Here is a 13,126-nt window from a genome sequence, read left to right as displayed (position 1 = left end):
TGTTCGGTGATGACTCAGTAGGCTCCTGGTCTCGTGTGTTGACAACATGCAAGTTGAGGAAGCCCTCAGTTCTGAACTCAGCAAAATCCATACATGGCTATCGGATAACAAACTGTCAGTACACCTTGGTAAAATAGAATTGAAAGAATATAATTATTTTTGGGTCCAAACATATATACCGGTAGTAAAGCAAATTATTTCATGGTCAAAGTTGACAATAATATAGTAATCTCAAGCAAAGTAGGGTTATGTAAGTAGTAGGGTTGTATTCTTGACAACAAACTGACAGATGAAAAAAAACAAGATTTCTTTGTCAAGATTTCTTCTTTTGTCAAGACTCTAGCTGGAGCCCTCATTCAATGCCATTTTGATTATGCTTGCACCTCTTAGTTATCCAACGTTTCAATGTCACTAAAAAATATAGCTTCAGACCTCCCAAAACAAACTGACCTCTCTGCCACCCAACTAATTCCAACACACTTTGAATTTGGGATGACTCAGGGTTAGCCTGAAAGTGAGCCGAATGCGAACGAAAATAAAAGCCTGGGTATAACGAGGCTAGTCTGAAAGAGCTCTGTGCTTTTCTGGGCATAGAGGGGCGGATCAAACTAGCGCTGTGATGTCTGTACCACCCTCTGCATCACTTTGTGCCCGCCTCCCCGTGTTTTGAAGGCCCACCACAAAGCGGAGAACACTGACGTCAACACATTTGGAGCGACGCCCCTATTCACTCTTATTGGTTAGTGAAATACAAGGTTCACTACCACCCCTATGCCACTTTTCCTGCTGGGATCGCCCAGGCTTTTTCCCCCCCTTTGAAAACAAAATGCCTGCAGTCCCCGAGGCTAGCTCAGCGTAGAAGACAGGGTTAGGCAAATAACAATGGGATTAGTATTTAAGATAGTCAAAGAGACAGTGCATGCCCTCAATACCCTCATACCTGTCTAACTACTTCTCCAAAGTGAGTGACATGATCTCGTACCACCCACATTTGGAACAAACACATGGGGAAATTCTCATTCTACTGCTCTGCCACCAAAATGTGGAAAGACCTGACACAATCCATTAAAGGATGTGTATTGTGTATAGTTGCTTTCAAAATTGGCCTGAAAAAACATCTATCAGGAGACCACAAGAGGGAGGTAAATGCAAATTCCCATGAAAGGAGGTGTCTTTCACTGTCGCCATTTTTTTTATTGTAGCCTACATATTTGTATTTGTCGCTGACATGTATAATTGTGTTATTTTTAGGGGCTAGCCCCTTCTATATCCAGCTTTGAGCGTTTGTGTAAACACAAACATTGTCCTATAACACAAACATTGAATGCCATTGACAATGAATGGCCAGTTTTGAGTGTTTGTACAAACACAAACATTGAATGCCATTAACAATGAATGGCCAGTTTTGAGTGTTTGTGAAAACACAAACATTGAAGACAATTAACTGACCCGAATGAGATGTATGAGGATGCACACTATGCTGATAAGAGCGCCCCTCACTTGACACGGGTGTGATTTTATTAATATGCTATTAATTGAATACATAGTTCTATACAATGGAAACAAGTCCCCAGGACTTTTTGTGTTATCCTTAGTCTTAGGGCTCCATCTTGCGCCACCCTTATCCCTTATCCCTACATCTACACGTTGTGAGCTTGTAGATCAGCTATTTGAACTATTAAGGTTTTTTTTAAATATAGTAAAAAATGGCAAATAAGTTTAGCGATAAGGGTTAAGGGGTGGAGCAAGATATAGCCCTTAATGCCTTAATGTCTGACTGTATAGGCCTACAGTACCACATGTTTACATTTCTGACTTATACATCAATCAATCAATCAATAAATCAATCAATCAATCAATCAATCAATCAATAAAACATCTCGCACACAAACACATGGGATGGAGGCATATATCTCACACTTTCGTTGTGTTTGGTTAATGCAGTCTCATGGTTCAGATCATTAACAAAAGCAAATCAACACCAGTACAAATTAACAAAGGAATTATTCAGCAGCCTTTTCCTCGCCCGCCGCCTGCTGCGTCTCTCTAGAGCTCTTCTAGCTTCTACGTGTTCGTTCGTGACTCCCTCTCTCCCGGAGCTGTCCCTTTCAGCACCACGATGTTGAGATCATTCGGAAGGGCGGTGCGGAAACTACGTGTTGCTGCGCAGCAACAGATAGAGCGCGGATGGCTCGAGATGAGAGGCAGGAATATACGCACGGAAGGAATTCCCTTGCTCAAAGAAAAGAAGCAGCCGGGGCGTGTGTTAGTATCCTCGGAGAACATGTACAACTGAGTGCGGCGTAACGAGCAGCTGATGAATGATTAAATTATATCACACGTCACTAGGCATCGGGTGTATGTGGAGGAGGAAGCGTCTTCTACAGAAAGAACATCGTGGTGACTGCCAGGAAACCCTTCCCTTTATCTCATCCAGCTGTATGCACAGCCCATCAGACAGAGGAAACGGCTAGAGTCAGGAGTCAAGCGACCGCGCTCTCCGGCATCACAACTTGCCCACGAGTTCTGAACGAATTTATATGTACCCATTGTGAAATGCCGCCAACTGAGTTAAGATTAAGATGCAGGGACGTTTTGTAGAGATCGCTGAATTGGTTCCACAGTAAAGTAAGTTTGCCTTAATAGCCTACATTTTAGCATAGCATACATGTGTAGAACGCTCTCTCCCGTGCGCGGGACTGGCTTCAGAAGGGATATAGATACGTGCATGCGCAGCGCAACAGGCTATACTTTGGTTTATCTCAAAGGTATTTTGCATGCGTTAAAATGCCTTTGTTTTAAAGCCAAGGCATAATTGAGTATTCATACCTGTGTGGGTGTGTGTGTGTGTGTGTGTGTGTGTGTGTGTGTGTGTGTGTACGTGCGCATGTGTGTGCGGGCGTGCGTGCGTGGGTGCGTGCACATGCCAGGGTCTGTTGGCTCTATAGCTATCTTTCCAGAAATGACTGGTCAAACCCTGGGGAAGTTGGATGGCGGGTCTTACACTGGGGGAGATGTCGCCATCCGCATCAACGTTGGCGGCTTCAAGAAGAGTCTTCTGTCCAACACACTGTCCCGCTTCCCGGAGACAAGACTGGCGCGCCTGCTCCTCTGTCATTCCAAAGAATCCATACTGGAGCTCTGCGACGACTACGATGACACAGAGAAGGAGTTTTACTTTGATAGGAACCCGGCACTATTCCCCTACGTGTTGAATTTCTACAACACAGGACGACTGCACGTCATGGCCGAGTTGTGTATCTTCTCATTCAGTCAGGAGATAGAGTACTGGGGCATCAACGAGTTCTTCATTGACTCGTGTTGCAGTAGCGCCTACCACTGCAGGAAGCTGGACCCAGACCGAGGAGAAGACTGGGAAGACCGGAGCGAAGCAGGGAGCACCACCTCGTCTTTTGACGAGCTGCTGGAGTTCTACAACGACGCCACCAAGTTTGATAAGCAGCCTTTAGGAAGTGCACGGAGGCGCATGTGGCTGATGCTGGATAACCCCGGGTACTCCGTCGTCAGCCGCATTATCAGCATCCTCTCTATTGTGGTTGTACTGGGCTCAATCGTCACTATGTGTATGAACAGCATGACAGAGTTCAGTTTACTGGACCAAGAGGGGCAACCCACTGAAGATCCCAGGTTCGAGACTGTGGAACATTTTGGCATCGGCTGGTTCACTTTCGAGCTGGTTGCCAGGTTCGTAGTGGCGCCGGACCTCCTCCATTTCTTCGAGCACCCGTTAAATATGATTGACCTGGTGTCCATACTTCCCTTTTACCTGACGCTCGTTATCAACCTGGTGGCGGAGAGCAGCCCCGCCCTGGTCAACCTGGGCCGGGTGGCACAAGTACTGCGGCTTATGAGAGTGTTCCGCATCCTGAAGCTCGCCCGTCACTCCACGGGGCTACGCTCCCTCGGCGCCACACTCAAGAACAGCTACAAGGAAGTGGGGTTGTTGCTTCTCTATCTAGCTGTCGGGGTGTCATTCTTCTCTGTGATGGCCTACACGGTAGAGAAGGAGGACAGTGACGATCTGTCCACTATACCCTCATGTTGGTGGTGGGCCACAGTGAGCATGACAACGGTTGGTTATGGAGACGTGGTGCCGATGTCCATTGCAGGAAAGCTGACGGCGTCAGCGTGCATCCTTGCCGGAATCTTAGTGGTTGTGCTTCCGATTACGCTCATTTTCAATAAGTTCTCCCTCTTCTACAAGAGACAGAAGCAACTGGAAATAGCAATGAGAAGCTGTGATTTCGATGAGGGGATAAAAGAAATGCCCTCAGTCAACCTAAGGAACTATTACGCACACAAAGTCAAATCACTCATGGTGAGCTTGTCAAACATGAGCCGCAGTTCGCCGAGTGAACACAGTCTTAATGAGTCAATACACTGAAGGACTTTTATGAAATCATTCAGAAGAAGGACAACTGCAGTAAACGAGAAAGGTTTTGTGAAAGTTAATAACATGTCGCTGCACACAGAGCTGTCCGTGGTGCTGAAATGTCATATTGAGAAACGGCACTGCAAGAGATAGAGAGAAGATTATTTATTGTTACATCCAATTAGGAGAGTCAGATTCTTGGATTTTGGTTCCTAGACATTACGGCAAGGAGAAAAAGAGCAAAAGTAGCAATAAAATAACAATAGAAATAACAGTGAAAATAGTACAAAAAATTATATACATTATACATTATTGCACAATGTAGGGTGCCTTCCTTTGGGTGCTGTGTCACTACATATCACACACACACACACACACACACACACACCTTGAGGCTGCGGTACAGTTTGACAGATGGTAGCAGGGTGAAAGAGTCTGTGTTTAGGGTGGCTGGCCTCTTTGATAATTACAGACACATTGTATATATCCTAGAGATGGAGGGACGCTGACACTGGGATGTCTGTACCACCCTCTGCATCACTTTGTGGTCGACTGCAGTGCCGTTCCCATGCGAGGCAGTGCTGCATCTAGCCATGCCAAACATTTTCAGCCGCCTAATATAAGGTGACATGGCCATTGTGCTCGACCCAGGTGAAGTCCTTGGTGAAGTAAACGCAGTGGAACTTAATTGTACCTGCTGACTCTCTCTGCACTGACCCATTGGTGATGAGGTCCAGCCACTCTCTTCCTACAGCATCAATCTTCGACATTGAGAAAGGTTGTTCTCAACTGTGTCAGGTTTCTTGACCTCTCTCCTATAGGCTATACTGTAGACCCTATTCCCCCGGAGTAGCTCAGTGCAATAATGTATCAATCTATGTGTAAATATCAATATGAAAGCAAACTAATTCATTCAATACTCTGATTGAAATATTACACTGTGCATTTTTAGGTTAATTCAGAATATAGGCCAACAATTCAGATAAGGAAATTGACTTTGGTTAAAAAAAAAAAAAAGAGGAAATATTGATGAAAAAGACAGAGGGTTCCATAGTTGTTTACAGTCGTGAGCTGTGGTGTGTCACACATTGATATAATCAAAGTGTAGTTTACCATTCAGCTGTACTTGTGATCAAATGTGCCTGGAATATCTTATCTTATCTCTTATGAAAGAGTTTGATGTATTGTTGTAGTGTTGCAACAAGTTGACTTCAGATGTGTAATGAAGCAAATTATATTAAAAAAATATCTATAATACTGCTTCATATTCTTACATGTAATCAGTGAGCTGTGCCTACATTGACATGTGTTACTTGTAAAGTAAAATGTGTATTATTGTAGGCCTGAGCCTTTTATATTGTGATAATAAAACATGCAATTGTTACCTTGAATGGAAAACAAAGCTTGTGAGATAGCAGATAGTAAATGCCACAATATCTAATTATATTTGACGGGTATAGAAACCACCACTCATGGCTGCCATGTTGAATAAATGTATATTCACCACGACAATTTGTTTTTCTTTTTAGTTACAGAACCATCATAATAGTCACGCAACTATTTGTTATCAGTCAGTACGCATTTTAACCATACTAAATGATGTTATAACAACATGCCTTATTATGGTTTAGGAAGATTATTAAAATGACATGCAAATAGTACATTTTATGCCAACGTCACTAATTTAAGCATATAACAAGAATCAAAGCTGAGCTACTTAAAAATGGTAAATGGTGCATTTATATAGCGTCTTTATCCAAGGCGCTTTACATAGATTGTGCATCAATTCACCCATTCACACCACACATTCATACACCGATGGCGGTGGAAACCATGCAAGGCACCAACCAGAACATCAGGAGCAATTTGGGGTTCAGTGTCTTGCTCAAGGACACTTCGACACCAACTCTGGGGGAGCCCGGGTTCGAACAGGCAACCTTGCGGTTACCATCCAGCCACTCTACCCCTGAGCCAACGCTCAGAAATAATACTATAACTTTCCCACTTTAACGACAACACAAACACAAACTGTTTTCCTGCTGTTGTTACAGCTTGTCTTTCCAACCAGCTCATCTCCATAGTAGCAAGAAACCAAGTCAGCTCCCTGTTCTCTGGGGTTTTGTACAACTTAGAAGGATAAAATAATCGACATTCTATCCATTTCCCCCCATCAAGTTTAGTTTTTGGTTTAGCTTTGTATCTTTCAACTCAATCTTGAAGTTGAAACCAGCTCAACTTGAATTTGTAGCTTTGTATCTTTAGACGCTGTTGTAGCATGCTACCAACGTCGTATGTACAGTATCTTTGTATCTTCATGTCGCTGCCTTACATTGAAAATGATTCTGAATGGTTGACTCTAGACTGTAGCTTTGTACTGTATCTGTCCGTGTGAATGCAGCATCAACGTGTTGAACTGAGTTGTTGTCCTTTTGTGCAATGGGCTGAATGCAAAGTCAGTAAAGGCCAGTGACCGTAAATGGCTATCAATGTATTCATGTATTTTTCAAAAATAATCGTGAAATATCAATGATCCGTTTTTGAGAACACTCATTCAAGCATGTAGCATGTCAAAAGTCAATGTTTTTTTTTAAATTCTAACACAGCATTGATCTTATGTTTGAAAATCAATTGTGTTTTTTTCTCATTCACAAAGGAAAGAAAAGGGGAATATGTCCTTTTAAAATAAAATAACAACACAAAAAAGTATTTTATTCAGACAGTTATGAATGAAAGCAAATAACTTGGTTTAGTCTATTAAGGTGTTCTTATCTAAAGAAAAAATATCCTGCCTGCACATTTCAGTGACCCGAACAGTCAAATGTTGAAATGGATGATTTGAAATTCAAATACAGGCTGGAGGGTTTGGTAAATGGACTGGAGTATTTCATATTCACCCATTCACGGACACATTCACACACCTGCATGCTCATTGGAAGCAGTTAGGGATTCAGTGTCTTGCTCAAGGACACTTTAACACGCAGCCAGGTGAAAGTTAGAGTGGGTAGAGAGGAGCCGTTTGGCACTGTTAGAACATTGTTGTCCATTGATTGGAAGGGTTAAATGCAGAGGAGAGTTATGTGCAAATACTGTATAATAATAATAATTATTATTATTACAACAACAATAATACTAATAATAAGGGTAATAGTAATATTAATTATAATAATTATTAATAATAATTATTATTATTATCATTAGGGTCAAAAGGTCATGTCTCACCTCTGGGGGAGAAATAATGAATAGTGAAATAGTGTTAGACCCTAAATCCAATATACTGAAAATCAAAAGTAGGAGTTTAAAAAAATCCCCAAAAGGTAGAAGAGGAATGTTACATAATGCAGCTTTAACATTAGGAATGTCACTGTGTACAATTGTGTGTGTATTTGGGTGGAAAACGTGCTGTATTGCAACATTGCTCTGTCTGGACTGGAGGACACAATGCAGGCACAGTTTATGATAGGCCAGGAGGCATTAATTATTTTAAGGTGTGTGAAACACTTTAATGATCACAAAGACCATTTTAAATAATACATCATCCAATGTATTATCCATGTGTTCATTTCTAATCGCCTAATGAGAAACTTGCATTTAGCTGGTTGTTTCCTAACAATTACCATTCGTGTGTATGTGTGCTCACTTGAAACTGTCTTTATACCTCAGAGACCAATTATAATCACATCCTGTTGTTGAAGCATGTCCATGGGGAACAGCCCCAAACACCAATTCTGCAAACTAGAAATAGAAACTAGAAAATGAATTGAATGTGACAGCAGGTGACATTTTACTATACTAACGATGGCATAATAAAAAAGACCAATAGATAATGGCTTGAATCTGAGAAAAACTACAACCAATGAGAACACTGTTGATGGTCTCATTATGTTGCACACGCGTTGGTGTTGGGTAACATCTGAGACAATGCACCAATCCCTAAGTGTACAATTCTTGTCAATTATTTTCAAGGACGATAATCACAAGGCAAGGGAAAAAATACTCCAGGTGTGGATGTATTGTGTGTGTGTGTGTGTGTGTGTGTGTGTGTGTGTGTGTGTGTGTGTGTGTGTGTGAGAGGGAGATTGAGATGTCTGGCCACTCTGCCCCCTCCCGAGCCATGATGCACCTTACATTAAGAATGATTTAGACTTTGTCTAAAATATCAGCTCTGCAAGCTCACAACACATTGCATACACAACACATAGTGAGCTTGTGGATACTAGGCTATTTTTGGTGCATGACACCGTCGTACGACCTAATGGACTGGTGATAAATGTCAAATAAAGGGCCCGTCCTGTCTCCTGTGTCTCTCCTCCTGGCACAGGAGGAGAGACACAGATGGTAGACGGACTCTCGAGTCATTAGTGGAAGGCAATGGCAAACATCTGCTTCCCTCCTTCACAGCAGTGATCAGCTTTAAAAACCCTTCCCTGCTTCACAGCAGTGACCAGCTTTAAAAAGAAAAATACACTCTTTTCTGTGTAGTGTGAAGGGAGCTGCTTCATTAGACTTGAATTGAGTCAAGTTAAATGCATATTTATCAGCAAGGAAATTGTAAGCATGGGGTGGGTGGGGCTGTGTGTGTGTGTGTGTGTGTGTGTGTGTGTGTGTGTGTGTGTGTGTGTGTGTGTTCGCGTGTGTGTGTCTCTATTGCTGAACCTATTGAAGAACAACAACACCCCAGGGCTGCTGTCTATACAAGACTGTCTGCATCACCACCCTCCTACAGCTGTAAAGCATGGACCACATACATCAAGTCCCTGGAGCACTTCCACATGGGATGCCCTACAGCGCATCCTGGGCCTCACCTGACATGATCGTGTGCCACATACTGAAATTCTTGCAAAGACCAACTGCAGGAGTATTGAGGCCACGATCGATCACCCACCACCAACACGCTTGGACACGTGATCCGGATGCCCCAAGAGTGCTGTATGGCATTGGCTAGTTACACTATAGCCTCGCGTAGCCAGCCTTCATCTGCCTTTGCAATGCATATTGCCCCAGACAGATTAAGTCTGGCCCCTCTCAATTGTGGGAGGACTTCACAGCCGAAATGGTGACAGCCAACCAGATTCGTCTGGAACCAGGCTATAACCAACCAGGGCCCAGTATTCAAATATGGTGCGGGACACTGCGAGAAAATCACCATATATACAGTTAATATGTGCGTGTGTGTTAGGTTGCACACACTGTTTTCGTGCTCAGACGCACCCACCCAGCCAGCCACCCACCCATACACATAGCTCCGTAAGGGAGTGGTCAAAAATCCAACACTGAGATAGACGAGACTATTAAAATATCCACGCAGTGATAATGTGATATTAGTATCGCTACGTGAGGCACCATGGTCGGCGCTTGGCAAGAGGGCCGAAGAAGAGGTACAAGGACCAGCTGAAGACCTCATTGACGAGGCTGCTGCTATTATTATTATACAGGCTGTAGGAGGACAGGACTGCCAGACGACAACAACAAAGACTCAGTAGGAACACACCCAATAATACTGCCACCACCACTACAACCTACACATGCTCTACCTAGAATAGAACATGTGGTTCCAGGATAGGACACTTTAGGTGTGTGTGTGTGTGTGTGTGTGTGTGTGTGTGTGTGTGTGTGTGTGTGTGTGTGTGTGTGACTTGTGTGTGTGACTTGTGTGTGTGTGTGTGGCAGACAGTGTGTTATGCTGAGCCTATTGAATCTTGCAGCAACATTCTCCAGTTTGTCTGTATTGGTGGTAAGCAAATGGAACAATGTTTTTGCACATAACCATCTGCTATACTATCCAATCTGCTTTAAATAGTGTGGGAAGATTGGATCTTGCTTTCTTGCGTGCATCATTTCTTTCTGCACCCCCCCCCCCCACCCCTTCCACCTCTTCCCACATCCATATACGTTCACATAAATAACTACATCATTATCTCATTATCTGAAGTGTTACATAGCTAATTATCACATATACTGAAGACACTGTACAAGTAATCATAATCACTCTATTTGTATAGCACCTTGCACACGTTCTTCAGCTCACACTTAAACTTTCCATCTGAGTCTGCTATATCTAATCTAATATAACTATAAATGCACCAAGTCTCTCTGTGTGTGTACGTACGTCTGCAGGGAGTGCAGTGCCTGGTGTTGAGTCGGTCGGACCCACGGTTGGCCAGAACCACCACAAAAGGCCTCTGCCCGGGCTCTGTCCATATATGGAGCTGGCCTGTTCTGACATCATTCTGACGTCTGCATAGACCCCATATTTGGGCATGCCTTACAAATAACTCCATATATGGACATAAAAGGGACACAGACAGTCTGTCGGATAGCCAGTTGTCCAGAACCAGCACAAAAGGCCTCTAGACAGGGACCCTGCCCAGGCTCCATATGGAGCTGGCCTGTTCTGACATCGCAAATATTAATTAATTTCCAACTTGCATCATTCCTAGTAGGCCAGTGCCCAATGGGTTCTGTCAATTCTGATGTTCTGTGGGAGAGTGTTACAGAGATATGGTGCATAAGAGCAGGTACACTAATTAAGAATGGATGATCTAAGTACTAAGGACAACGCTGAGGAAGGCCGACTATAGGCCGAAACTCATACGTATGTTGTCTGCTCGTCAGTAATCTGAGTTCCCAAACTCGTCAGAGGTAAATAATATCATGTGAAAAGGACATATTGAGTGCTGGCATTTTCTTCATTCTATCATCTATCATCGAGGATTTTTGTTGTGTGTTGTCTGCTTCGGCAGTACTTTTTCTTACCAGTCTATAATGTATAGCTAGCCCATCTATGTATGATGTGACTCAATAAAACATTTTGAAATACATTTGAAAATACGTGAAAAGATTTATGCTTGCCTTCCGGCAGCACGCATCAGAAATCTGACACTGATCAGTCCAGTGGTTTGTAAGTTGAACCCTGGACAGACAACCAAACACAGACTGAAAGACATGTACAGATTTAGGCTGTTTTGGAGATTAATAAAAATCAAATGCCCTGGATTCCTCCGGCTATGGCTTTCACAGAGGCATAACTACAGACTCTGGCAGAAACCTAGGGCATTATCTAGGAGGGTGATAGAGATACAAGAGTGAATAACTTTGATCTAAGCCTTTGATATTCCAAGCTTTGGAACTTCACGAAAAGAGGTTGTACAACAAAAAAAAAGTCAAAGAATGGAAAGGAAAATGCCACCGATTGTTGAAAGCCATAATTGGGAGTAGAGGCTTTAATGAGTGCAGCTGAACCGATCTATTACAGCCAGGTTTCTGTCATTAAAATTACGTTTATTTAGAGAGATAAAATCATAACCATCATTGTCAGTGACCTGATGTTCAAGTGTCATATTAATCCTCTAATCGTCACACATGGGAGTCGTTTGATTAAATTACTCTTAATGGTGGGTATTTTACAAGAAACAATGGTAGCAATCGGAAGCATAGTGAAAGGTAGATGTTGGCTTTGCATGCTGCGTTCATCTTTCAGACTCAGCATTTAGTCAGGTGTGTCATACTCTTTTAGTGCTCAATTACATCAGAGATACACATGCTAAATATTACCAGAATTCAGTCAAATGTATTCCTCTGTGTCAAAATATAAAATAACAACAACAAAGAAATCTTGGCCCGGATCACTGACGTAGTGGTCAGTCTATACTGTCCGGAAATAAAGGCACAAAAGACCAAAGAAAATCTAAAAAAGAAGAAAAACAAAATCTAATTCTTGAACATCATGGGAGTAACACTGAATTAAGAACTCTCATGATACTTATTTGATTTAAAATGTTTTATAAACAGACAATAGCATGAACTAAATGTTAATTATAATAATTGTGACCCAACACAACTAAAGATTAAGCTGCTGAGAGAAGATTTTGTAGAAAACATCCACTTGAAAATCAAAGAACTTCTGAATAATACTGCTATGTTATTGTTTGGACCGAACAAATGTCTTAGCAAAAGCAAACACATTGTCTAGTCACGTGGTCTAGTCACGTTGTCTAGTAGCAATGTAGTGGCGAGATTTTCATGATTGTCTGGCCTCTAAGCCAATGGGCTATTCGACCTATGGGAAATTTCGACCAATGGGAAATGTCTGGCAGAAGCCCTTGTTTTTTGCTTAAAGCCATCCAGCTGTGAAAAGAACATCTGGTCTGGAGCAGTAGCTCGACTGGGAATGGAGATTTCATTAAAGGGACACTTCACCCTTTTTGTAAAAAAATATATGTTAATGACGTTTAGAAAATTTAGAACACTTTCCTGGGAGTCATTATGTGTGTAATATGTGGTTTTAGATATTTTAGATTTTAGCAGTGAGCCCAGTCATCAACACTGGGCTCACTTCCTTCCTGGACTACAATTCCCATTATGCTTTGGTGCACTGTTCCTCCTTTCATTTATTTTTCAAACACAGTTCTAAGCCTAGAACGAAGCCTAAAATCCCCCTATGGGGATTTTAATGCAAATAAAAAAATACATGAACCTGTGGACTGGCGCCCTCTACTGAAAGTGACGTCAGACTTCGGTGCTCTATACAGTCTTGTTAGTTGAATACAATAACATAATATGCTTGTTAGTAATGGAATTTTATTTCACCGGAAGAAAAATACTTTTAGTTACTCCACTGCACCCTCTTGCCAAGAGAAAATCCCATAGACAAGATTTTTCCTTCCGGTGAAAAAGAAATCCTTAGGCATTAGGGCTATGGACCAGAGCTAGGGTGGCAGTGACTCAGGGGTTGAG

General features: G+C 42.4%; 1 protein-coding gene across 1 annotated transcript; it reads left to right on the top strand.

The window, feature by feature from the left end:
• Positions 1 to 2,962: 2,962 nt before the first annotated feature.
• kcns2 (potassium voltage-gated channel modifier subfamily S member 2) lies at positions 2,963 to 4,405 on the top strand (the record flags this gene model as incomplete). The annotated part of the gene is made up of 1 exon (XM_080768281.1): positions 2,963 to 4,405. One exon carries the CDS (start codon positions 2,963 to 2,965, stop codon positions 4,403 to 4,405), a length of 1,443 nt encoding a protein of 480 aa, XP_080624407.1.
• Positions 4,406 to 13,126: the final 8,721 nt, after the last annotated feature.

The sequence above is a fragment of the Protomyctophum bolini genome (assembly GCF_963924005.1).
Source record: "Protomyctophum bolini genome assembly, chromosome: 7".
Taxonomy (NCBI): Eukaryota; Metazoa; Chordata; class Actinopteri; order Myctophiformes; family Myctophidae; genus Protomyctophum; species Protomyctophum bolini.
Note: the sequence above shows the minus strand (reverse complement) of the source record. Positions and strands in the feature narration are given on the sequence as shown.